Source organism: Camellia sinensis, chromosome 1 (genome assembly GCF_055761805.1).
Source record: "Camellia sinensis isolate YWXY chromosome 1, ASM5576180v1, whole genome shotgun sequence".
Lineage (NCBI taxonomy): Eukaryota > Viridiplantae > Streptophyta > Magnoliopsida > Ericales > Theaceae > Camellia > Camellia sinensis.
In genome coordinates, this window is record NC_138961.1 from 202,117,555 (window position 1) to 202,144,462 (window position 26,908).

Genomic DNA, 26,908 nt, shown 5'->3' on the forward strand with positions numbered 1-26,908 from the left:
ATCTGCTGTAACTTCTCTCTCACCTCTCGCTGGATATACCTTAGAGTCATAATTTGGCAAGCATTCATGTAAAATTGACTTCTCCTTCTCCATGTTGTGCTCTAATCTGCTACAGCTTCTCTCTCACCTCTTGTTGAACATATCTTAAGAGTCATGACTTGATAGTTAGTATTAAAGTATTCATGCAAGACTTATTCTCTATGTTGTGGTTGTAAGATTTCTGAATGATTTTTGTATATTCAATTGTATATCAATACAATGTGCACATCTGATATATATAGCAATTCTAGACCTAATCCTAATTCTAAGCCTAATCCTAAATAGGAAATAAGAATAAACCTAACACAATCTAAAATATTCACACAACCTAACACAATCTAAAATATTCACATAATAATATATACTATACTAATATTGTTCTCACACCCCGGCTCAAACTGAAGGTATTTGGGCAGAAAATATTGAGAGTTTGCCGAGAAGAATTGAAATCGAGCAGTGGTGTGAGAAACTCAACGAACTGGCTAACCACATGAACAACCCACAAGCTCTCGATATAAAGTAGGATCATCCAGAGGAACACCATCGGTAGTGTTAAGTTTCACATTAAGCTCAATGGGGGTATCAAAAATCTCAGTGTCAGGAAGACCAGCATGGTGAATAACCTCATTTGCATATTTAGCTTGAGACAGAAAGTAGCCTTTAGGAGAAGAAGCTACCTCAATACCAAGAAAATACCGCAATAGACCCAGATCCTTCATTTCAAAGATGCAGAAGAGATGTTGCTTGACCGAAGAAATAGCAAAAGAGTCAGAGTTAGTGATGATCATATCATCCACATATAGTAAGAGAGCAACAAAACTAGCCGAGGTATGTCTCAGAAACAAAGCATAGTCCAAAGCAGAAGGAAGAGACCCAAGCTCGGTAACACCAGTCTGAAAGCGATCATACCAAGCACGAGTAGACTACTTCAGACCATACAGAGCACGCCGAAGACGACAAACCTGTCCAAAGGAATATTAAAGGCCAGGGGGAGGACGTATGTAAATCTCCTCAATGAGATGGCTATTAAGAAAAGCATTCTTAACATCTATCTGATAAAGAGGCCAAGAACGAATAGCAGCGACAGAGATCAAAGTACGGACAATAGTCATCTTGGCAACAGAAGCAAAGGTCTTCTCATAATCAATACTAGGGAGAAATCTTTGGCAATCAAACGAGCTTTGTAGCGCTCAAGAGAACCATCAGAATGAGTGTTGACTTTGTAGACCCATTTGCAACCAACCAGATTTTTACTAGCAGGCCAAGGAACCAACTCCCAAGTACTTGTTTTCTATAGAGCAGACAACTCATCCTCCATAGCTTGAATCCAATGAGGATTCTGACAAACCTCTTTGTAAGACTGAAGTTCTGAAAAAAAGTGAATAACAGACAAAAATGTACAATATGAAGGAGAAAAGTATGTTCTAGCAAAATCAAATTTTTTGACATGATTACGGATGCAAAGGGGATACTTACGATTAACAAGATCAGAGTCGCTAGAAGTAGAAAGATCAGCAGCAGGGGCAAAGACAACTAGTGGAGGAGAGCCTTGGGACAAGAATAGACTAACAACGGAGGAGGAGAAGAGAGACCAGACTCATGGGGTTCAGTAGAGAGGGAATCATCAAGAGTACACGAGGAGAAGAGGGAACAAGCTCATGGGGAACAGTAGAGATGTACTCATCAAGAGGGATCTCAGAAAGAAATGGATCAAGATGAACCAAATCTTCTTTGGAAACTGGGGCTGTGAGAGAAGGAAGCTGAAAGTAAGGTAGACGTTCGAGAAAGGCAACATGGCGGGAGACATAAAGGTGACAAGAAATAGGATCATAACAGCGTTAACCTTTCTGAGTGAGACTATAACCCAAAAAAACACACAAGGCACTAAGTTTGGTTTTATCTTTACGGGGTAAAAAGACAAAATAAGCAGACCCAAACACACAAAGAAGGGTGTAATTGGGAAGTTGAGAAAATAGAGCCTCATAAGGAGATTGACCAGAGAGAAGGGGAGTAGGCATACGGTTGAGAAGAAAAGCAGCAGTAAGAACTGTCTTACCCCAAAATGGAACCAGAACAGAGGCAGAGAGAATGAGAGACATCTATCTCAAGAAGATGACAGTGTTTACGCTCAGCTCGACCATTTTGGGTAGATGTATCAGTACAGGAAGTTTGGTGGATGGTACCCAAATTGGCCAAATACTCACAGAACTCAGTTTTAAAATATTCTCCACCCAAGTCAAACCGTAACAATTTAATAGTAGACCTAAACTGTGTAGTGACTGTAGACTGAAAAGTATGGTATACCTGGTAGAAATTAGACTTATGAGTCTTAAGATAAACCCAAGAGGCATCAAGTTGACTAAAGGTCACCAACTCTACGGTCAGTCCTAATTTGCTGTTTGGACATCCAACTCTACAATCAGTCCCAATCTGTTGCTTGGACATCCGATCCTGCATAGAACAGATAGAAGAAGAAAAGATAACATCAAAACAAGAGGCATCAAATTGACTAATAGATAATAAACTGATAGATAACTAAGGAACTTATAAGACAGATATAATAGAGACAACAGACATAGCAGACGGTAGGATAGACCCAACAGATATACCAGACATACCAGACCCATTAGCAGCATTAACAGTAATAACAAAAGGAAGGGGAGTACAATTTAGAAGTAAGGAGAGATGAGGAGTCATAATGAGAGGCACCAAAGTCAAAAAGCCAGACAGACAAAGAGATACCTGAAGAAGACCCAAGCAAACCTGAGTGAAGAAAGGAGACAACGGAGGCAGACAAGAATGGCTGGGAGTTAGACAGTATATGCTGAAGTTGACCAATTTGAACACTCAAGGAAGCCAAGTCGAGATCAAGAGCCAAAACAGGAGCAGTATAAGTGGTGGGAGGCCGAAGAGTACTCTAAGGAGGAGCATGAAACTGAGTCTGAGACTGTTGAGAAGACGATGAAGGCAGACGTCCCTTCTTGGGACAGTGATATTTCCAATGGCTTCTCTAATGGTAGCAAGCACACTCATCTGAAGCCAATAGCCTATTTTTGGGCCTAGCCATCTTATCATCCGTCATTGTAATGAACTCATATGGGTCAAAGATCCAAACCCAGTTCAGAGAGACGATCTTCGCGATGTGAAGCTGAGCGAGAGAGAAGATAGTGAATCAAAGCAAGAGAGAGAAACACCCCTCGCAGGACCTGACAAACTAGACGAAGCCCCCACACGCAGTCGTGATCCACGACTTATAATCCACGAACAAGAGAGGGTTATGGTGCAGTAAAGACCACCTACAAATCAGCGTCGCAAATCAGATAACTAGATGGGTCGATCGAACGAAACAGACGGGTTGATCGAAACAATTGTGTCGACTCAAACAAATGGGTTGACTCAGATGACCAGATGAGTCGACTCAAACAGATGACCAAACAAGCCAAACCCAATTTCGAACTAGACAAACAAGAGAACCACAATCGATGGATTGTGATTCAAACTCAGATGGGTCGCACGAATCTAGAAAGCTGAGCCAGACAAGAATTGACAATGGCTACTAGGGTTTTGAACATAGCTCTAATACCATGTAAGATTTTTGAATGATTTCTGTTTATTCAATTGTGTATCAATATAATGTGTACATCTGATATATATAGCAATTCTAGACCTAATCTAATTATAGGCCTAATCCTAAATAGGAAACAAGAATAAACCTAAATCAAAATATTCACACAACCTAACACAATCTAAAATATTCGCATAATAATATATACTGTACTAATATTATTCTCACAGTGGTCTCATCTGCTCTCACACTTCTAGGGCGTGTCATAACTTGATGATTAGAGTTTAAGTATTCATATAACAATTGTTTTTGGGGCATGAATAAATTAAAAATAAAATAGCAGTTTTTATAAGTGAACCAAACTTCACACTGGTTCTTCATACTGCAGTGTGAACTCACAATGATAGACAATGATAGTGACTTTCTCTTTTCTAGAATTTATGCAATTAGGACAAGGATAGTGATTATTTAAATCGTCTCTCTGCATTACCTATGATATTGATACCTACATTTAGGGGAGAAGTATACTTGAGTCATTTTGAATGATACATGATAGACCCGCAACTTTCTTCTTCTTAATCTGTCAATCTAATGAGGTTTTGAAATATCTTTCCAAAACAAAATGACTCGACATGTGTGTCATGGATCTAGACACGGAGCAGCAAAAAAAAACTGAACTTCTATGCTGTGTATTAACAATAGAGTTGTTGTTCTCACTGTCCATTTGCTAGATTTTACTTTGTCTTACACACAATTAATTGAATGTAATTTTAATTGGGAGGTAAGTGAAGAAAAATCGAATCCATTTGTCATGATTTAAATATCATTTTAGAATTGAAGACCTCAATCAGGCTTTAAATTATGATCTTAGAATGTCCCTCATTGAATTTTATTTTGTCACAGGGTGTACCAGAAGCAATAATGAAAGCAGGGGCTGTGTACAAATATGATTTGTCACTTCCTGTTGAAAAGATGTACGATCTCGTTGAGGAAATGCGAATACGTCTTGGTAACCTAATTATCTTTGCTACTAACAACATTTTGCTTTGTGTTCCCATCTTGGTGCTGTGGTTTGACATTTTCTACATGGGATAATTGGAATGAGATTGGAATTTGCACCAGGGGGTGTTGTTGGTATGGCATTGACCAAGGGAAGAATGGATGATGTTAAAACAAAAAAATAATTGCCTCTACTTGTCATAAAAGACTGCTTCTACATTTGATCTTTGGTTGTCTAGAAGATAAACAATCATGTTTATCCCATTAACCTTTAATTGAAAATTTCTAGGTCCTGCAGTCAAAGTAGTGGGATATGGACACCTCGGAGATGGTAACTTGCATCTTAATATATCACTTCCAGAGTATGATGATACCGTAATTTCGATGTTCCCGATTTATTCAAAGAACTGATTATGTATTCTGAGTTTTTTTGGATCCTAATAGATATGAAAATGTTTCAGGTTTTAGCCCAAATTGAACCTTTTGTTTATGAATGGACATCTAAGCACCGTGGGAGTATCAGTGCTGAGCATGGCTTGGGACTAATGAAAGCTAATAAGATTCACTACAGCAAATCTCCTGAAAGTGTGAGTATTCTAAAGATAATGCTATAGCATATCATCCTTCATGGGAGGTTAAGTTTTCTAGCTTCTGAAGGCACTTAAAAGATGAAACTTCTACCTATGAGACTTGATTTTCTTATGCCACATAACATTATTGTCCATTTCTGATATCACTTTCATCTCCTTTTGGGGCTATATCAGAAAATGTCAGAAGTAAATAGTGAACGTCTTAATTTATTCCACCCTGCAACTTCTTGTTATGTCAAATATAGAAGAATAAACAGATTCTTATGACTTCTGAACAATCAGTTTTCCGTGTCTGAAAAAGAATACAATAATAGCCATGTCTGCCAAAAGTTTTGTCATCTTTTTTGCTTTTTGGTTGAACAGAGGTTTGTGATCTTTTCATTCACCTCAAGGATATAATATGTAGGCAAAAATATTTTCCAAAATAAAAAATAAATTAAAGTGGGCTCTATAATGGATCAAGAGGATATAAACTTTCATCAATTTTCTTTTATACACATTGAATTGAAGCAATGTTTCTAAGTTCAAGAAAATGTTTATGGGTATATAAATAATGTTCTTTTAAATTACTGAAGTTGTTCAATATGATTGGACATTTTTATGTTTGATTTATACATACGTGCTTATATTAAGAAATACCAAAGATGCTATGTGAAGGCCTAAAGAAAAATGTGTAGGGTACCATCCTTATTTTATGGTAGTGATAATAGTGGGTTATACTAAAAAATAATGTGCAGGAATGGGTGAAATGACAATAATAATAGAATTAGTAAGAAGTTGAAGTCACATGATGAGTAAGGTAGCACTAAATGGGGACAATAAGTGACATTAGGTTTAAATTTCTTGACCATGTGCTACAAAGACCATTGACCGGGAAGAAGTAATATGGATCCAATGAAAGAGGCCCAAGAATGAAGAGAGTTAAAAGGTCATTAACTAATGTACTGATTAAATATGTTTGGTGCCTGCTGTATGGGTATGCTGATGAATTCTCTAAGTTTTGACACCGTGGCTAGATAAAACTCTTGGACTTGTCTCTCAACATTTTAACCTAGCAAGTGCAATCTGTCTAAAGGTACTTAGTAAAGCAAGGGAATTGAAGAATGTTTGGATGGCAGTAGTTGATTAAGGTGGTGGAAAATAACCTTATTTACAGTTGCATTTTAATGTTTTCACTTTAGGATTGCCATGATCTGACCCTTCTTTTTCCATTTTTAGAGAGGGTGTTTGCTTATGAATATTTTTTTAAAATAAAGATTCCATTTCGACAGGTGAACCTAATGGCTTCCATCAAGAAGTTGCTGGACCCCAATGGGATACTCAACCCATATAAAGTTCTTCCCCAATCCCTCACAGCTTAAACTTGAGGTAAGGACGTTGTTTTGAGGACCTTCTTTAACTTTGAATGATCACATTATTACTTCTTAACAAGTAGTTTAATGTAGCAAGTTATATTTCAATTGGGTGTGCTACAAGATGGCGTGACTGAGGTAGGGCCAGCTGAACTACGAGGATTCCCACAGGGAGCATCCGGAGAAGTCTTCATGGTGAAAGAAAAAACAGTGTCGTTGCATTCTGTGGTCATTAGGGGTAGGCTTTAATAAATAACTTGGATTATCAGAATGTCCAATGTATCCTTATTCTTTCTTTGTTTTGAAACTGCTACCGGAATGATATTCTTGAAGCTGTTGTGAGAGGACTGTATCAGAGACTAGAGACCTCTTTATAATAATCAGACTCGGAACGATGCTCGTTCAAGCTTCTCAATTCAGTTGAAGCTCATTTATTGGTGTCAATGTGCAGTCATTGCTCAAATTACCGGTTTTCAACTTCATGGAACTTGTATACTTTTGGTTTGCTTCGGGTTCAGGGTGGTCACTTGCGAGGAACTAATGAGATTGAGGCCTTTGTGGAGTACCACCTATTAGGATTTTTCACAAGATGCGTTACATTCATCCTAGTAGAGTGTGGGCTCTATACAGGATAAATATAGTTTTTATTTATTTATTTATTTTTATTTGATGCTCTTTGGACAATGTTTTAATGGCCCTACGAGCCACATTATTAGATGGAATCTATCCCTAAATACAAGGAGCCCAAATGACGTGGGGCTCCTGGAGGCGTTTGGGCGTATTGCATTTCTTCCCATTAGCTAGTGTGATACAATTCTCTTATTACTTTTTGATACAAGTATTCAGACATGCTCTTTGGATTGTCAAAAGGTGACAGCACATATATGCATTAAGGCAAGGTTGCAAAGCAAAGTAGCAGCAAATCAAAGAAGTCCAGTATTAAATGGGTGAAACGACGAAGGTCACGCATGCTCAAAAGTAAGGTTGTAAATGAACAGAATTGTTCGTGAAGAGACTCAAACTTGACTCAGTAAGAGTTCGTTCAAACTTAGTTTGTTAGTTTTTTTTTGCATTCGAGCTCATTAAATTTTTAATAAACAGATCAAACATTTTAAAGCTCGGCTTATTAGTTGGTTCATTTAATATTTATTATTTATATATTAAATAATATAAAAATATGTATAAAAAATAAGATAAATATGTTATTTATATATTTAAAAAATATAAATGTAAATAATAGTTAACTATAAATAATACATTTATATAATAGTGGTAGTAGATTATTATTTTGATAAAATAAACTTTTTTTTTAGAATGTTTTTATATATTGTATATATAATTGTATAATCAAAGTTTTAATTGTAATTTTAGTCTCATACGCAAGTATGAATTTATAAATTTTTTAGCTCGTTAAGACTTGTAAACAGGCTTAAACTCAAGTTAAGTCTAAGTCAACTCGGCTTGAGTTCGGTTTGTTAAATTTTTATTGAAATAAAGTTCGAATTCGTTAAAATCTTAATAAATAAATTTAAATATACTAAAGATCGGTTCGGTTCGGTTCGATTTAGTTCGTTTGCACCTCATAGCCAACTTGTGATGGTGGTGGATAAAGAGAGAATATTTCAAAAAAATAAAAGATGGACACAGATCAAATTCCATGAAGTGGTAGTGAAGGCAATTGGTGGTTGATGGAATGTAGATAACATTTCTAAAGGAGGTTTTTTTTTTTTTTTTTTTTTTTTTTTGGGTGTGGAGAAATAACATTACCAAAGATTTGAAAGATACATTTAGGATTGTTGATTTGCATGTCACTGAGGGGGATGGTGGATAAAACGATTGTGGAAAAAAAAAAAGAAAGAAGAAGAAGTGTTCAATAATGCAAATCTGCAAACATTTTTTTTGATGACCGGGTGTGCGGGTCAGACACTTTTAAGTGTCTCATATCAAAAAAGAAGTAGCAAAAATTGACTTGAACTGTCTTAGTTAATTTTGCTTGTTCATACATCGAGCTCGTTTGAGAAGAAAAAGTCCAGGATTTTTTGGTTAAAATAGCTACCAAAAAAAAAATTAAAAATTAAAAAGTTAATAAGGTAAAATGTCACATTCAAACCTTAATCATTATATTTTTTCTCTCACAAAAGTCAAAAAATTTATCCCGAACAAGACTTTTTACTCCCAGGTTAAAATAGTCAAAAAGTCAACCTACGTCCCAAACAAATCTATTGTAAACTAGCATTTAATGGAAGGTGAAGCAAATGAAAAAGAATATCCTCCTCTTACGACAATAGGATGCTTTTCTTCTTTTCAATGCTTTGTTCATGTTCATGGTATTGGAACAAAAATAAAAATGTGCTTAGATTACATGTGGACGGTATCTCTCTACCTAGGTCTAGTGAATTGAAAATGGTGGGAATATTTAATTCAAAAAATTGCAGCACATATTTCATTCACAGGCATAAGTGTGTATATAATATTTTAATATGAGATAAAATTATCTTGCGTTAAGTTAGCATTTGTGACCAAATAAAAATTATAGGAGTGGACGATTTAACTAAAAAGTATGAGACTGACAATCTCCAAAACAAAATCATCAAACGTTAATTTACAGCGTGGCGCTTTTGCAAATTGTGTAAATTGCTGAGATTTCCATTAGGGGTAGAATATGCTAATCCTCATTTGCTGGACATAGTATTCTTCTATGATGCGAGAATAGCAAAGTGGGACTGATTCTTATCCCACAAATATATATATATATAATAAAAAACAATTAGAAGTTCAATTATCAGAAAATAAAACAACTTAAGATGGTTTTCTCAGAGCCAGGTTTTGGATAAGGGAAGGGATGGGTTGGGTTATCAATTTCATTTCTTAAAAACATTTTTTGGCTCAAATTTGGCTCGAATTTTCTTCTTTTTTTTTTTTTTTTTTGCTGGGTTGATGCTTTGCTTGTTATTATTATTTTTATTTTTATTTATTTTTTTCTGCAATGTATTAGCCCAGAAAAAAAAAAAATTGCATTCGAGGCAATTTTGAGCCTCATTTTCGAGGCCTCAATCACAGCCGTTTTTAAAAATATCCCAACCTTGAAATCTTTTTGTATAAAATCAGATGGTGAAATAATAATAATAATAATATTATTATTATTTTATGATCTCCATCCCCAATTGCCCTTTCACCAAAAAAAAAAATTCATTCCTTCACTTCACAAAGACTTCGATACTAAAAAAAGAAGAAGATAAATTACACTGACCAACCCCAATATTTAGAGAAAAAAATACAAACTTCACAAGTTTGACATGATTATACTACCGTCTCTTTTCTTTTAATAAAGGCTAAATGATAGAAAGTGTGTATATAAAGTGAATAAAGAAAAATATATATTTTGATGTAAAAGAGATGATATTATCATTTTTCTATCTATATAATTATCAAATTATTGATGAAAAGATAATTAAATGTTATGGAAGTTTGATGTAATTAAGTTCAATTTGTGAGTTTAATATATTTTTTCTAAATTTTAATTGAGATTAGTGTAATTTACTCAAAAAAAATAAAAATAAAAATAAAAATCCTTCTAACATATAGAAATCCAGGAGTTGCGGCATAATAATGTGCCTTCCCTTCCCACCATTTTAATTTCTCTTACATATCTGTCCATCCCACTGATTGGCCATATTACCCTATGAATTTATTTATTTTAGTTTTTTTTCTTCTCATGAATTTATATATTTTAGTTAGCAATATTAAAAGTCATTCCCCCATAATCATATATTTCTTTTCACGTGTTTTTTTTTTATTATTTTTTTTTTCAACACTCTTAACTTGAATTACATAAAAAAAATTTATAGACATTTCTCGTTCTTTGTTTCTCGTGCTCTACTACACAATGCGTACATTTTCCACTAAATTAATCATAAAAATATGTAAATTATGTCAAAAAGCCCTTAGACTTGTATATTTTTCAGTTAGGTCTTCAAACTAATTTTTATTCAATTAAGCCCTCTAACCTCTCCAATTGATTTTATGTAATCATTTTGCTCTATTTCCACCTACTTTTTGCTATTAAATACATTATATAGAAGGATACATTAGGAAAATTAATCATTGATTCATTTTTACTAATATGAAAATAAAATCACAGAACTAAGACCCCTCCCATCACTAACACAAAATTTAAGTTCTAATGTTTTAATTCACATGATACTTAATTTACTTTTCATTAATTTTTTTTAGTCATATGGATAGAAAAATAATATTACCATATTTTTTATATTGAAATTTATATTTTTTTTTATCTTTAGACTATTTGTATTAAATTTAAATATCGTAATTTTATTTTAAAAAAATAATATAATTATATAACTTATTGTATTTTTCCTAAACTTGAGAGTAGAGGTGTAAATGGTTCGGTTCAGTTGGTGTTAAGAATATATTTAACACCAAATCGATCCTTTCGCTTTTTATGATTGAGAAACCGATACAGACCATATGTTACGGTTCGATTTTATCAATTTTGTCGGTTTGATATAAAAGAAAATTCTATATGAAATATTAAAAGGTTTTATAGGAGATTATTGAATTTTACATTAAAAATAAATGAAAAAAATATATGAAAATTGCTTTATAAATATTTTTCTCCCTAAGTTTTATCACAAAAGTGTATTATATTAGTTACTTCTCATATAATGTTCAAGAAATTATAATATAAAAATATTTAAATATAATATTTGGTTGATTCAGTTTGCATCGATATAAAAAGTTTCAAAACCGAAACAGATCTATGTTACAAAAAATAGACCGAAAACTAAAATTTTGGTTAATTTCAATCGGTCAGCTCGGTTTTATTGATTTTTCTTACATCTCTACTTGAGAAAGAGGTTATGATTTACCTTGAAAGAAAGCAGAAATTAGGGAAAATTATACAATAGTTTCGGAGTACCACGTGACCATACTCGCTCACCAATTACTATTTATTGTGACTTTTTATATTTCTCAATCATCTAATATAAATAATATTCTACCTTTTCACTAATCATATTATTATAAAATACTACGCGGCGACTGTAATCTCAAATTACCAATAACCAACCTGAGAAATGAGTTCCACCACTCTCACAAATAATTAATCCAATGCCACTTTGGCCAAAAGAGTAGGAATCAAGATTTCCTCCTTAATTTCTCTTCTTAACTCTTTATTTGCTAAGTTATTGGGTCTACTTTTGAGTTTAATTTTGATGATCTGAATTGTTCATAATTTAAGATTTGTTAAGTATATCATACCTATAAAAAATCAAGTTGATCAGATATCAAAAAGCATGTATTTGGAAAACTGTTTATTAAATTTTTTTAAAAAATAGTTTGTAGTTCGATAATCCGAATACATAATTTCTGATATTTGATCAATTTAATTTTTTATAATATGATATATTTAACAAAATCTTAAAATGTGAATAATTTAAATTATCAAAATTAAACTTAAAAGTAAATCTAATGACCCAATAAATAAAAAGTTAAAGAGAGAAATGAAGGAAAAAATTGTGAAAAATGAGTTCCATCACTCCCACAAATAATTAATCCAATGCCACTCTGGCCAAAGGAGTAGGCATGGATGGGGGGTGTGGTGGGCCGAGAGATAAAGAGAGTGGGGACATGAAGAAGTATTTCTGCGTAAAGTTGAGTGTATGATCGTGTCAAATCGTCAATAAACGACACCTCCCTTCGCCCCAACCGTCTATCTCCCTCCGCCATTATTCTCGATTCTACAACCCAGCCATGACCAGCTCCTCCGCCACCACCCCTCGCAAGGTCTCTCTCTCTCTCTCTCTCTCTCTCTCTCTCTCTCTCGTATGTATTTGTTGGTTTGTTGTCTATATATGTTTCTATTGTCAGTTCATCCATCGTTTTCAATTCTAATTCTTCTTCTTCTTTTATGGTGATTGTGTTGCTTTGCTTAGTCTCTAAGCAAGATTGCTTCAAATCGTCTCCAGAAGGAGCTTGTTGAATGGCAGGTCAATCCCCCCGTTGGATTCAATCACAAGGTCACCGATAATCTCCAAAGGTCTCTCTCTCTCTCTCTCTCTCTCTCTCTCTCTTAGGGTTTCTTATTTCAAGCATCTTAATTTCACTCCCCTCTGTTTGCTTCCCACGAAAATCCACAGCAATTATCATAATTATTATTATGCTTTTAGGTTTGTTTGTGTTTATGTATTTAGATGACCTTAATTTTTTTTATGAAAAGGTGGGTAATTGAAGTGAATGGAGCTCCGGGAACTCTCTATGCTAATGAAAAGTATCAGCTTCAGGTTGATTTTCCCGAGCATTATCCCATGGAATCTCCACAGGTAGGGCTGGTGTCATCGGATGTTTGTTTTTTGCTTTCTTTTAAATTTATGTATTTATTGTGATGGTAATAATGATGTCTTGTTCTGGTTTGCTACACAGGTTATATTTCTGCAACCAGCGCCTCTGCACCCTCACATCTATAGCAATGGTCACATTTGTTTAGGTAATCTCGATAAGGTGTTTCTTCATAGATTTTTTTGCTTGCTTGCTTTTTTTAGTATCTGAAGAGGGTTTAATTTAACCTGTCATCTTCACAAATTAAGTAATTTCAATTTGCTACTTGATCTAATTATGCCTTCTGTATGGGGGTAAATGTTTTGACAATTTACTAAGTATGTAAGGAAGATGTTATTTTCAACTATGCATGGCATTGCTGCACATGTGACTATAATGACTTTTGAATATAACAACTGGTCTGGTGCATTTATTTTACTTTAAGTTCTTTATCAAGATTCATAACAACCAGGTGACCTTACTTTCAAAATGCATACATAATTGTATATGTAACAATATTTCCTGAGATAGATGGCTTAGTACTTTCTATACGATGGCTGTTTGTATTTATATCTGTGTTATCTTTTCAAAAAATGACGAATTTCAGGCTTATTTGTGTGGCTGCACTTTGAAGACAAATTGTAATGCTTGCTTCATGCCTGCCTTTTTTACTACTGAATATCTATGCTATATCTTTCATATGACGATAAGTCTTTTATATTGCTGCATAGAAAAATAAAAATTAAAAAAATGGCTCGTCAATGAAAATTGATATTTGCATTGGCAGTACCAAATCAAATAGGTGAGTTTGCAGGTAACCTTTCCTAGACATGTTTAAAAAAATTTGCCACAGCCTGTGACGTACCTGGAATGTGAAACCTTGTTGGTTTTCTGGCATTATGACTGTACATTCAGCTCTATAGACTGAATTTTTTATTTGGAATGTGCAGTTGAATAATTTCAAAAGGCATTATTGTGCTAATGTTGGCTTAATTAGGTAGTGGAGTAAAAACTGATGTGCTGGAAAGTTCAACCAACATATATTCGTTTTCATTCCTAGAAATTTCAAGCTGAAATTATCATATGAGATAGCTTAAAATAGAGTCCTCGGAATTATTTTCTCTTAATTTAGTTTTATGGTTTTGTATTTTTGGTAGATTTGGGCCCTGTAGTTTTTTATGAATTTTGTTTGCAACTGTAATTAACTTAAAGGTGGCCTCTTTTCAAGGTACTACTTATAAGCCACTTGTCAATTCTTCACCTAATCATCTTCGAGGTGGTAGCACGGGCAAGCCACTTGTTATTCGCTAATCATTGAGTGGTTGCATGATGTTTGGTCATTTGTTTTTAACTTTTTTTGTTCCTAAAGACCTTCTCATGAACTATGAAGCAGGTAGTCTGTGTAGGGTTGCACTCTCTTTTTCTAACGGTGGTGTTCTATGGATTCCAGCAATTTCAGATTTTATATTGCAGTATTCATTTCTTTACTTCTCACAGATTGGTTGACTTTTGAGTCTCACAGATTGGTTGACTTTTGATTTTGCATATTTCGGTCTTGGTTTGTGTTCATTCAGGTTTACCTTTGATTGTAGTATTGCAACCTCCAACTGACTAGATCCATAGTGTCATGTGGAGTTTTGAATGGTTGGAATTCATGCTATTTTTCTTCTATTTTAAACATAATATGTTTTGGCTGATATGGAATGAACTGGATTAATCATTGCATTTATTTTTTTATTGTTTGCACAATTCATAACTTTTGACTTCTGTTCTGCCTGTATGAGGTGCATAAGCTTCTAGAGTGTATACCCCCAGATTCTCATCTTTGTTTTTGCTATAAGAAAAATATGGAACTTTTGTATCCTGATTTTTAAATGACCTGTTGAAAAGGATTGTTTAATGATGATTCTGGATTTTTAACTATCATTTTGAAGAATAATTGGGCAGATTCATTGTGGCTCACCATTACCATTGCTTCTTTTTTTTTCCACTAAGATAAGGCAGAACCAAGGATACCTTTTCTTTTTCTTGAAGAGGGGGTTGGGGGGAAATTTCTCCAATTGTTCTGTAACATGATCATTGACCTTGATAATGCTAAAAAATTTAAATTAAGAATAAAGTTTGTTTAATTCTTAAAACTTGTATTAATGACCATAATCATATGGATTGCTGGCCCCTTTTTTTATTTTTTATGCTGTATTTTGCATCTGTATCATCTGAACAACTGAAACTACATGTATACCGGCTTATTTTTGTTTTGTAGATATCTTGTATGATTCGTGGTCCCCAGCTATGACTGTTAGTTCTATCTGTATCAGCATTCTCTCCATGCTATCAAGTTCCACGACTAAGGTCTGATTCCATTTTAAATTAACGTCTTTGATGTCGTGACCCATTCATTCTCTCCATGCTCATTATTCACTGCAGCATAAACTGAGATATTTTTATTTTTTTAACTTTTAAATATCTTTGTTTTGGTTAATAACAAGCATCCCCTGATAACCAAGTGGTCCATAAAATTGTGCATTGATGGTATATTCCTTGAGTGTGCTTTCTTTAAATTTTCTCCAACTAAAAACTATTTGAGGCTTTAATCTAATTGTTTTTTACCTTTGAGTGCAGCAACGCCCAGAAGATAATGATCGCTATGTAAAGAATTGTAGAAATGGCAGATCTCCGAAGGAGACCAGGTGGTGGTTCCATGATGATAAAGTGTAATAACAGAGCATCTTCCCCTTTTGGGTTATATGCTCAAGTAGCTTAGAGGCTGCCTCGTCTTCTTTTTTAACTGAAATTCTGAAATAAAGAAAGAAAAAAAGGGTTTAAACAAAAAGATTCTGAAAAACCAAGGGCTAGGGTGAAGGATTTAATTTATGTATTATGGTGTAAATTGGCTGGTCCTGGTATTTGTAAATGAAGAGCAAAAGTTACTTCTTTGTGGTCCACTCATTGTAAGAGATGCTTTTGACCTAAACTCAATGCCAATACATAATTCTGTTTCTCTATCATAAATTGTGCCTCTGATCTATGATCATCGCATCTAACTTCAATCATTTGTTATTATTATCATGAATCATATTTGAGTGATATGTAACTTTGTATGATTCAGATGTAGGGTTCTAAAGCAGACTCCAATAGATTAATTAATTTTAATCATATGTCATCCACACAATATCATAATAATTCAATAATTCCCGAGGCTAAAATAATGGCACCTTACAAATCCATTCCTTACATGTGTTTAGCCTTTCATGTTTGTACTTTTAAACTCAAACTTGACTTCTGAGTGACTTGGACATCTTTTGTCAATTCTCTTATCTAGATTTGTACTTGTATACTTACTCATGTAGCTCTAATCACAATCGGCTTGATAAAAATTGATGAGTGTATGTGATTCTTATCAAAACACACAAGACAGATTACCTTCCCTAGATCTTCAGAGGCTCTAGAAAGGCAAGGAATGCTCAATGAATGTTTGTGTGGCTTCAAAACTTTTCAGTTTCCCCAAAACTAGGTCAAGCTCCAAAACCCACTAGCCCTAGCCCTTTTGAGCGTCTATCAGGTGCGCTCTGACTGTGTGCCACTCAAGACTTTTATGAGCATAAAAAATGCCACCCTCTTGAGCACCCATGAGCCTGCACAAGCAGGCTTAAGTGCTCTCTCTCAAGACTTCTTCAGAGTACAAGACACACCAGCTTGAGCACATTTTGAGCCACCTTCAAGCAGTCCCTTCAAAAACTTAACCAATCAGTCCCGTTTAGAATCATTTTAGGTCATACAGCGGTTGGGGATCATGAAATGTGAGGTTGAAGACTGTATTGGCCTTTCAAAATGTGCATTCCTAGAAAGTCAATATCATATTCACCAATTTACATCCTTTTTTTTTTTTTTTTAATTTTTTTCTCTCAAAGAACATGATGCTATAGGTATGCACGGAGAGTGCAATAGGCATAAAAGGGAAACATGAGAATCATAGTCTGGAGAAAACGAGAATATCATCAAATAAACAAATGCGGACGAAAGAAAACGTTCAAAGATTGTTATTCAGGCAATGAAGATGAAGGCACAGCTAGCACCACCATCTAGTTGAACAGAGTAGGCTATGAATGAATGTGCTTTACATTATGCAGTTAAAACTTTTTTATACGCGTCATTCATGTCCATTTTTCATTTTACATTCATAATCTAAATTTGACAGTCACTTCCAAAAGAATTTTAATGCAAAAGACAAGAATAAAAAATCTCAATCATTCCTTCTTGTAAATTTTAGCATGTTGAGGACGTTCTCGTACACAATAAATGTTATTGAAGCTGCAGGGATATTTTTCAGCATATTTGCAGTGATGCCCTTGTAGAAACCCCGCAAACCCTCAAACCTGCAAAGCCCAAAAAGAAATACAATTAGATTGACACAAATAACATACAGGTTTATGACAAAGTATGTGTAAGTCAGCAAACTAGTGAACATCTCCATTCCCAAAACAGAAAGGAAACGCTCCAGGCCCCAAATTTTTTGTACCAAATAAATGACCAAATGTCTCACATGAGTGTAACTCGTGAGACATTTGGTCATTTGCTTGGTAGAAAATTTCATGTGAAACATTTGGTCATTTGTTTGGTAGAAAATTTGGTATCCCAGCATTACTCAAACAGAAAAGTCAGTTTATCCCTCCATACTAATGAAAACACGTGTGATGTTGAGACTTGAAAACCGTAAATCTCTCACAGAATTCACAACTTATAAATAAGTTATACCAGAAGAAAAAGAAGAAAAAATACAATGACTGTTAAAAGGTGTGCAAAATGCTTACAAGAGCAATTCTTTAATAATTCTACACAAGACTAATTCTAACAATTTTACAATCTGTATGTGGAAAATCAAAAGTTACATTGAATCAGAAAAAGCACTTTTTTTGCATATAAACATTTTTGCTTTCAGAGACGGTCTATATTTAGCTGTTAGGCTGATTGACTGCTGAAAGCTAGTTGCATTTTATTCTGAATATCCTGTTCTCAAACTCAAGTGCATCACCAGTATAAGACTCCTTTCAAGAAAGCAACTAAGTCTTCAGGTTCCCAAGCACCTGGGCAGTTCAAAGGGTTAACATACATCATGGCCAGGTTTTTGGGTTTTCTAAGTGTTATCCCCCAAGTTACCCAAATTGAAAACGGGTCCTGCCAAAGGTCCAATTTAAGAGTCTATACTATCCAGGCGGGCCAGGGACAGTATATAACACTGATCACCTTGCAGTTTCCTTTACGACATGCCAACTATCCATGTATATTGGAATTCCATCTTTACTCGGTCGTTGCTGCAGTTAAGGAAGCATATACAAAATTTTAGCTACAGGGAAGCTGGGGGAAAATGTTAATCAACAAGCTATGCATCAGCAAACAACTTCAATAGTTGTTGCAGGGTATTCAGTTGTCTGAATCCACCAGCATTAGCAGCTTGGTATCTGTCAACTTGAGGAAATTCAACAATGTGTACATAAAGCACCAAAGCAACTTCAGAATTATTTTCATACCTGTAAACGAGATCGAATAACCTAGAAAAAAAAAATATTGAAATCACCCAACAGAATAAAAAGCAATGAACAACAAACAGATAATGAATCCTTTATACAAATAAAAATGCCCACCTGAAACGGGTAAGTCAGAAGAATAGCAGTTAGTTTAGAAGATGCCCCCAGTGTAGCATAGTCAATGGTATTCTGTGAAATGCAATAAATAATTAGAAGGTATAGTCATTCAAGATAGAGATACAGAATACACTTGTAAATATCACTAAGCAAGGAACCAGAAGAGGGCCCTACACTCATAAGCAAATGGAAAGTCTTTGCATGAGCAAATGAAATGGAAGGTCAACGTATTTAAACAAGCAGACCAAAATTGTTACTGGAAGATCTGATACCTAATACGGGGCAAGAGCAGTGTTTTAAAAGGCTCTAAGTGCACGGAGGTGATAAGGTCTCCTATAGCCTAACTGTGAGGCGCGCCTCACCAAAGCAAGGCGTAAGTAGTAGAAGAAAAACAAAATTATAAAATAGGCAAACTTTTTCAAAAATATGAATTCCAAAAATCATAAATCAAGCTTCACAAGCATAACAGAGAGATAACCCAGGAAAAAAACATGAGAAGAAAAGAAGAAAAATAAATAAAGAAAAAATAGAGGCAAACTTTTAAAGAGTAACCCATAAAAAAAGAGAAGAAAATAAGAAAAAAAGAAAAAAAATAAAGAAAGAAAAAACAGAGGCATACCCATGAAGAGAACTCATCGAAAAAGAGAAGAAAAATTAAGGAAGATAAAATAGAGGTAGAGAGATAACCCAACCAAGAGAATCCATTGAAGAAAAGAAGAGAAAGAGAACCACCGAAGAAGAAGAGAAGAACCTGAAGAAGAAGCCGAAGTAGTGTCAACTTCTCACTTTCTGATCGCTTTTTTTAATTTTCTCCACCTAGGGTTTTTTTAATCACTTTCTGCTCTCTTTCGATCACGTTTGGTCATTTTATATTGAAGAGTTTTGATTCCCTGTGGCTGTGGGTATACCCACAAAAAAGGCACTTAATCAACAGTTGGAGTAGAAAAATTGGTAAAGCCCATTAAGCCCGTGCCTCGAAAAAAATCCCTCACCTCAGTGCCTAAGTTGTGCCTTGAGTATTGCACCTCGCCTCGACCTGTTTGAAGCGCAAGCCTGTGCCTTGTTGTGCCTTGCGCTTAGGCGCGCTTTTTAAAACACTAGGCAAGAGCCTTTTCCTTTGAATTGTTCTTACAGCAATAATAGTTTTCCAGAAACCTATTCTTGGATCCTTAATATTCATGGACCAGGTCTACCAAATTCCTTCCTCAGCCAAATGCAAAAATACTTTTTTTTTTTTGAACAATGACAAAGTAAATTGAGAACTGGCTGAGGGGGCCACAACTCATATACAATCAGAAAAATTAAAAAAGAAAAACAAAAATAAGACCCCAATACAATCAAAAGAAACATCGACTCTCAACAATAAAATGCTTTCATAAAGCATCAACTCCACAAAAAGAGCTTTCTCAGCTTCTGACATCATTCTCCAATTTTTTCCACCAGCTTTGCTTTTTGAAGGTGCGTATTTAATTTTAATGCTTCCTATACTCATCTATGAAAATAAAACTACTAACATGCTTCTTTGGGATTCGTTGTACAACGATTCATCTGCTCCTGTCAGCCTTTACAAAGCTATAACCTCAGTAATCCAAGGAAATCATGTCTTTCTCATACTGGAGGAGGAATACAACATCTCAAGGTTTTAAAAAGTGGCTACAACCGTTATGTAATGTTATTACGTAACGGTTGTAGTAGTTACCGCCATCCGTTACAACCGCTATAGCGGTGTGATGAAAATTTACATGTGTAATGGCCGTTTCGGTATTACATAACAGCTGTAACGGTACTGTAATAGCTGTAACAGTCCGTTACAAACCGGTACATACTTTTATAATATTCTGAATAACTCTCTTTCCAAAAATAAAAAAAAAAAACAAAAACTTATAAAAATAAAAAATACAAAAGAACAAATACTCAAATGATCTAAACTCAAAGAAAAAATTTTATATGAATTTTTTTTCTTTATAATTTATTTTTAAATTTTTATTTCATTAAATTATTTTGTAAAATAAAAAAATATAAACAGTGGTGGTATTTATTTTTATAATCATTTTATTTAATATTTAATTGTAAATATTTTTAATTTTGTTACTGTAATGTGTTGTCTAAAATATATCTTTAAAAATAACTAAAATCAGTAGCTTAAAAATAATTTTTATTTATAGCGCAATTTTTATTTTTATAATCATTTCATTTAATACTTAATTGTAAATAATTTTATTTAGTTAACTACAAAGTGTAGTCTAAAATGGCACAACTTTTATTTTTATAATCATTTCATTTAATAATTGTGAATATTTTTTATTCAATTAGTTCAAGTATTTGTCAAAAATAATTTGTAGACATTTAAAATCAATTATTCTTAAAGTCATTAACTATTGAAATAAAATGTAAAAACCTTTTACAGTGATTTAAAAATATAAAATATATTGGATCATATTTAAAAACTAACAAAAATTGATCAAAATCAATTTTAAACCTCAATAAATGTGATTCTGAAAAGAAAATATGCGTATCGATAAGTTTTTTTCAAATTGTGCAAAAAATTAAAAAAAATCACGGTTCCGGTTACTACAATTGTTACGCTATGGCCTTTACACCCCGCCATCGCAACCGTTTTTCAAAATCTTGCAACATATATTCACTACTAAATCTGTAGCAGCTTCTACACCCCCACCCCAACCCAAAAAAACAATGAAGAAAGTTAACATACATCATACAACAACTCTTATATTTATCCAAACGAAAAAAAAAACAACTCTTACATGGATTACGTAGAATTTTTGGTGCAGCCTTTTGGTATATATTAATACCAAATTATTGCTTAAACAAAACAATAGGTTTTTTTGTTTTTTAGTTTTATGGATGATTTATTCATTGCTGAACCTAAATGCTTTTGACATTTGTGATATAATGGTTTATTATTTGTTCTATTTCTTCTTTATAGAAGTCCTAAAAGGCCTCGTATATGTTTGTACCTTCTCCTTCTTTCTTTAATCTTTTTCTAGATTCGATCTCTGATTTCCAAACCCAACCACTGATCAATACATATTCTATCCCCAAAACCTGAATGTCTCATCCCAAATTCCTACACGTCACCCCTTCATTGTAGCACAAAACCCTTAATTTCATCCTGCTGTCAAGATATTCGAGAAACTCTCTTTCAATATAAAACAAAATTATCAACCATCCATAAACCTTAATCTTATTGAGGATAAAGTTAGTGAAGAAAACAATCAGCTTCCTTCGTTTATTGAGGACAAAAGAGCTCCTTTGAAGCAGCCACCAGATTTCTATGTCATGCTATTTTTTTTGATAAATAGATTTCTATGTCATGCTATACACAAATGGACATAATAATAAAAAAAAAATGTTGGAATGAGCACAAATTCATACAGAGAATTTGTTTTAAAACTCGTAAGCATTACCATATAAGACTTACCAGCAGTTCAGCAGCACTCAACTCCTCTTCGCTTTCTTTAGATCTAAAGCCAACAACAACTTTCCGAAGCTCCTCGTATGCTGTGAACTGAATAGCACCATGAGTAACCTGCTGAAGCAACAAAAAATTGGCAAATTGAACGAATGTAAAACATAAGAAAGCTTTTGCACTGCCCACCAGCAGACCGGCTGGTCCTCACAACTGCTTTCTACTGATGATTTAATGAATCATCTACACTTGTATGCTCAATAACATAAATTGAATTAGAATATAACAAAGGAACATAAAAGAGATATCCAGAAGAAGAAAAATTATCTTACCAGAAAGAGACCTGGCACAATCCCTTTATATAATGCGCTCCATCCTTCTTCTTTCAGTATGGTTTTTACAGCATCTGAAATATAAATTGATGCCTAAGAAATTACACATTTATAGAAACAAGACCAAAAGGTAAGTAAATACATATCCACACACACATACACATAAATGTACCTTTACAAACATAAGAATGCATGTATATATGTATAAGAAGCATGAATAAAAGACTGTGTGAAAGGTTGCCATGGAAACAAGTGGAAACTTAATGACTATAATAAAATTAAACAAAACAAGCTAAAAAAAATCTAAGAAATAACAACTTACAGTATGTGATTATGTTGAATGATAATTCTTATAAAACAAAATGTTGTATGATACAATCAAAAGCACACTTCATGAACACCAGGCACAGGGTAATAAATCTAATGAAACAAGTAAAGTGATCGACAAAAGAATATGAGTCTATGGCACATAACATAAGATGATTGCTAATTTGGAGCATAAAGAATTGTTATGCTTGAATTGATTTCTAATATTTATAGACAAAGTTGAGACTCACAAGGAAACAAGGATATCTCAGAGACCACACTACTAGGAAGTTAATGTAAGATGTGAAGCAGACCGTGGAACCCTGTATATGGATGTGCCTGATGAAGAGGAGTCTGAAGCTGCAATCTTGTTTTCACAAGCCAAAGGGGATTTGTGCAACAACAGACCTGAAATTTCCATAATATTGCCTTTTACAAAACATAGAACACAAATTGCACCACATGAACATGTAACATAGGCACTCCAAGCGACTAAAAACATAATAAGAACATATTCTGTCTTCACTTAAGTACCCACAAACTGTGGCTGCACAGCTCCAAACAAGAAAATAACCAGATACCAAGACACTTCAACAAAAACATTTCAACTGCAGTGACCCTTCAAAACTTTCCAAGGACCAGTCTCATTATGGTGTGCTGGCAATTATTCCACTTTAAGTCCCATATACATGCACATTTTCCAGAACCTTGATTTTCATTAAAATATATTTTGGTCGAGTTTCATTAAAGAGTATGAATCCAGTCTGATTCCAATAGATATTGGAAACAGTACACTCCCCACAGGTAATAAGCAACTTACATGACACTCTTGCAGAACAACAGAGAAAGTCAGCTAAATGGACCTTAGGGTATTTTGCCAAGTCAAACTGAAGTTCATTCTTGAAGGGGTTTGCTTGAATCGTGATTCTTGTGATAAAAGATTGTGGTCTGTCCAATAATCGAGTTTGTTCACTTGTTAGCCTTTTTTGATGTGATTATTGATGATCCTAATGTTTCATTTTTCCTTCATAAGTAGATTTGGAAAGCATATGTGCCTGTTAAAGTTAAAATTTTTGCATGGTCTTCGGCTCATAGGAAGCTCAATACTGATGCCATATGGAAGAAGTACTGTTACTTGTTATTTTTTTGGGTTTCGGTATCAACTCCCTTCAAGGGGGTGCCTTTGTTTTTGATTTCTAGGGATTGGAAGGTTGTCCTTCAATTGTAACTAATTTTCTTTTTCTAGTCTTCTTTGTGGACTTCTTGTTCTCCTTGGGCTATTTTTTATTTTTACTTTTTCATTCTCATTTTTAATAAAATTTTCATGTTGCCAATAAAAAATAACAGGAGTTCATATACTGACCAAAGCTCCTGCTTCTGCAGCTGAAGCGAGATGAAGACCTGGGGTTAGCTCCTGACCACCTTTTGAATACCTTTGTTTAGCTTTACTATAGCTACAAACAGAACAAACCTTTAAGTTCACGAGTTAGATGAGGATATCTTTCAAGGTAATAAATAATAAAAATCTAACTTAAACCACGTGAACCTACAGAGTACAGGCTGAAAGATTGGTTGAAGTAGGTTTTGTTTAACTTCCTCTATAGGTATTCAAACAGAATAGTAAATAGATAATTATTACAGACAACACTACATGTTATCACAAACTTTTTTTTTTTTTTTTTGATAAATACATGTTATCACAAAATTTGCTCTATGTAACATTTTTAAATGTCAAATATTGATATTAAGAAGACCATCAAAAGTTATAATCGTGATGGGAGAATCTATTCTAATAAGCTGCTTATGAATTTTGCAGTGTATAGTTCACAGATTAAATTGTGTTTGAAACTAAAAACTGTAAAATCAAGTAACCCACATAAAGCCCACTGAGACCCTGAAACACGGATACAGATACAGATGCAAACACAGACAAAGTGGAACTTATTATACAGAAAATCAAACACAAAGTGGCACTTACAAGAAGAAATACAGACCCCATGAGATAGTTGATCCAAGAACTGCAGGATAAAAACCCGCGTAAAGCCCTCTGAGACCCTGAAACAAAGAACAAAACACTAACATGATTTAAGAATGGATGAGGGAAAAAGGAAACAAATATCTCAGCATTTTTCAGCAGTACCGTCAAGCCTTCCAAATGCAAGGCTACATTACTTGTCCTCCATCACATTTAGGGGTTGATAATAAAATTGAATGAAACTGGAGTAGCAAAACCAGTTTACCCACTTCAAAATCTCCAACATATATGCAATATATCTGTTTTATGGTTGTAGGATTTTGTTTTCAGCTAACAGTAACACTGTGTTTGGGAATCTCTAAAGAAAAGAAATGATTACTTAAGTTATAAGAGAAAATAAAAGAAATGAAATAATTGTGATTTTTCTCCTTTTTGTTTAGACAAGGAATAAATAACAGAAAAGAAATGATTGTGATTTCTCTCCTTCTTGTTTGGTTAGATTTGATTAAGAGAAAAGAAAAGAAATTATTTTATTTTATATTATATTACTAAAATAATTTTTTTATATTTTCAATCATTTTATTTCTTTTATTTTTATAGGGGCAAAATTAGTATTATGAAAATAATAATTTCTTTTCCCTCTCAATCTCTCTACTTTTGATAAGATTGAAAATGCTCCACTTATCCAAACAAGTTATCTCTCCATTTCTTTGCTTTTCTCTCCAAATCACTCAATCCAAACATAGCGTGCAAGAAGCTCTAATTTATGTAGAGAAAAGTAAACGAAAACCCTAGGAAGCTCGCAAATATGAATTGAGGAAATCAGAGAAAACAAAAACGAACCTCTGTACGAGCTATAGTCCAGACGGCTTGATGAGTGTTCTTGTAGGAGGGAAGATTGGAGGTTCGGCCATCGCTAACTGAAAATAAATCAATCAATTAAACCAAAAAAAAAAAGAAAAGAAAAAGAAAAAAGAGCAAATCATGATAAAAGTTCCGAATTGACTCTGATTCAATATATATACGTAGACAGACAGACAGACGGACAGAGACCTTGAAACCTAGTGCGGACGACATCGAGGGGGTGAGAGAAAGAGACGGTAGCAAGTCCGGCCAGAGCACCGGCGGTGGCGTTCTCCCATTGCCAGTTCACCGACTTTAACGCCGACATTCGTCTCCGAATGACGGTTCCGTCTGTCTGGTGATCAGGGTGAGCAAAGGTTTTAAAACAGAACGATGACGACCCGGTTTAAGTCGCACTAAACGGTGCCGTATCGTTTTTCCAGCCTTAACATATCATAGCAGAAAATAATAGTGTCCCGAGGATTGGGTTTAGTGGTCATGTTATGGATCGGCTCAAAAATGTGTTTTACTTGGTTTGATTCTCCATCGTCCGTCGGTGTCCTTGTATATTGCCTCAGGTAATATTTTAACCGGTACGAAACTTACATGACCCTTTTTTTTAATACTAAAAAAAAAGAAAAGAAAAATTAAAATAGGAGAGCACTGTTTATAGGGTTTGGCATTGGCAATGGGACATGGTTGTGAATGATATGAGTTGAGCCAAAGGTGTTAAAATTTTATTTACTTATGAGTAGATTTTAAACAAATTTCACTCAAAAGATTTAGTAATTTAATTTTATTTGGTTTTAAAACATGTTTGATTTTAACCATTTTTTTAAATATTATTTGATGAGTCAATTTTTAAATAAGTTTTTAATTAGTTAAATTCAAGTATCTGAGATTTTTTGCAATATTAAAAAAATTATACAAAGTAGGAAATCTTGTTTCATATAAACTCCTTCCTTGCCCAGGCACTTTTGTCATCACAATTCTGTTGAATTATGTCAACTATCAATTAGTAGCTAAAACTTCATGAAATTTATTAAATGTAACTTTAAAACACAAGATAAGAAACTTGAAATAATTATATAAATATGTTTTAAAGACACGTTAACATATTCAAATACTCAAATACAATCCCATTACATTAATATTCTTTTGAAATGGGGCAATTACTAGCTTTGTCATTTTCATACTTCAACAAGGATAGTTTTTTCCAAGATTAAAAATTAAAAATTAAAAAGTATAGAATTCCAAAATATTATTTACTCTCCCTCTTTTCATACTTCAGATGTTGTGATTCCGCCTTCCAATAGCGAGTCAAACTTAGAAAATGGACAGAAAGGGTAATCAGTAAATGGACACAAAGGGTGTTCAAACTGGTTGTTGTGAAACATCTGGTTGCGAGCTTCTAATTGAGGAATCACTGTTCTTGGCTCAAAATGATTTTTGTTCTCCTTTTGGGGCAGTTAAAGTCTGTAAATATTTCTTGATAATAG

At 33.9% G+C, this 26,908-nt stretch overlaps 3 protein-coding genes across 13 annotated transcripts in view; 2 read left to right on the forward strand and 1 right to left on the reverse strand.

The window, feature by feature from the left end:
* D2HGDH (FAD-linked oxidases family protein) overlaps window positions 1-6,975 on the forward strand; it is a 33,584-nt gene extending 26,609 nt beyond the window's left edge. For 2 of the 10 annotated variants that reach the window (XM_028195518.2, XM_082892842.1), the window contains exons 12-16: window positions 4,508-4,613; window positions 4,893-4,978; window positions 5,065-5,190; window positions 6,465-6,561; window positions 6,629-6,975. In XM_028195518.2, the coding sequence (XP_028051319.2) occupies window positions 4,508-4,613; window positions 4,893-4,978; window positions 5,065-5,190; window positions 6,465-6,554 (408 nt within the window). In that variant the 3' untranslated portion in view covers window positions 6,555-6,561; window positions 6,629-6,975. The remainder of the gene's footprint in view (window positions 1-4,507; window positions 4,614-4,892; window positions 4,979-5,064; window positions 5,191-6,464; window positions 6,562-6,628) is intronic. The other 8 variants (XM_028195516.2, XM_028195521.2, XM_028195517.2 and 5 more) reach the window with 6 other exon arrangements.
* A 5,097-nt stretch (window positions 6,976-12,072) lies between these two features.
* LOC114255974 (putative ubiquitin-conjugating enzyme E2 16) lies at window positions 12,073-15,893 on the forward strand. The gene is made up of 6 exons (XM_028195524.2): window positions 12,073-12,350; window positions 12,500-12,603; window positions 12,784-12,886; window positions 12,987-13,050; window positions 15,145-15,233; window positions 15,504-15,893. Exons 1-6 carry the CDS (start codon window positions 12,318-12,320, stop codon window positions 15,597-15,599), a joined length of 489 nt encoding a protein of 162 aa, XP_028051325.2. The 5' UTR covers window positions 12,073-12,317; the 3' UTR covers window positions 15,600-15,893.
* A 1,007-nt stretch (window positions 15,894-16,900) lies between these two features.
* On the reverse strand, window positions 16,901-26,003 carry FOLT1 (folate transporter 1). 2 transcript variants are annotated; one of them, XM_028195523.2, is made up of 11 exons: window positions 25,620-26,003; window positions 25,410-25,486; window positions 24,570-24,646; window positions 23,955-24,045; window positions 22,906-22,999; window positions 22,286-22,359; window positions 21,966-22,073; window positions 18,524-18,595; window positions 18,410-18,430; window positions 18,126-18,193; window positions 16,901-17,257 (listed from the first exon to the last, which is right to left on the reverse strand). In XM_028195523.2, the coding sequence occupies exons 1-11, from the start codon at window positions 25,735-25,737 to the stop codon at window positions 17,125-17,127; spliced, it is 933 nt and encodes a 310-aa protein (XP_028051324.1). In that variant the 5' UTR covers window positions 25,738-26,003; the 3' UTR covers window positions 16,901-17,124. The 2 variants fall into 2 exon arrangements, with proteins under 2 accessions (XP_028051324.1, XP_028051323.1); XM_028195522.2 differs by having other exon boundaries at window positions 21,966-22,076.
* Window positions 26,004-26,908: the final 905 nt, after the last annotated feature.

Excerpts from the sequence above, each read along its gene's own strand:
- LOC114255974 (XM_028195524.2), top strand. The coding sequence starts at position 12,318 with ATGACCAGCTCCTCCGCCACCACCCCTCGCAAG. Across the intron at positions 12,351-12,499 it reads CCGCCACCACCCCTCGCAAG|TCTCTAAGCAAGATTGCTTC; the intron begins GTCTCTCTCTCT and ends TGCTTTGCTTAG. Across the intron at positions 15,234-15,503 it reads TATCAAGTTCCACGACTAAG|CAACGCCCAGAAGATAATGA; the intron begins GTCTGATTCCAT and ends CTTTGAGTGCAG.
- FOLT1 (XM_028195522.2), bottom strand. The coding sequence starts at position 25,737 with ATGTCGGCGTTAAAGTCGGTGAACTGGCAATGGGAGAACGCCACCGCC. Across the intron at positions 22,077-22,285 it reads TTGTGCCAGGTCTCTTTCTG|CAGGTTACTCATGGTGCTAT; the intron begins GTAAGATAATTT and ends TTGTTGCTTCAG. Across the intron at positions 18,431-18,523 it reads TTCTGACTTACCCGTTTCAG|GTTATTCGATCTCGTTTACA; the intron begins GTGGGCATTTTT and ends TTTTTTTTCTAG.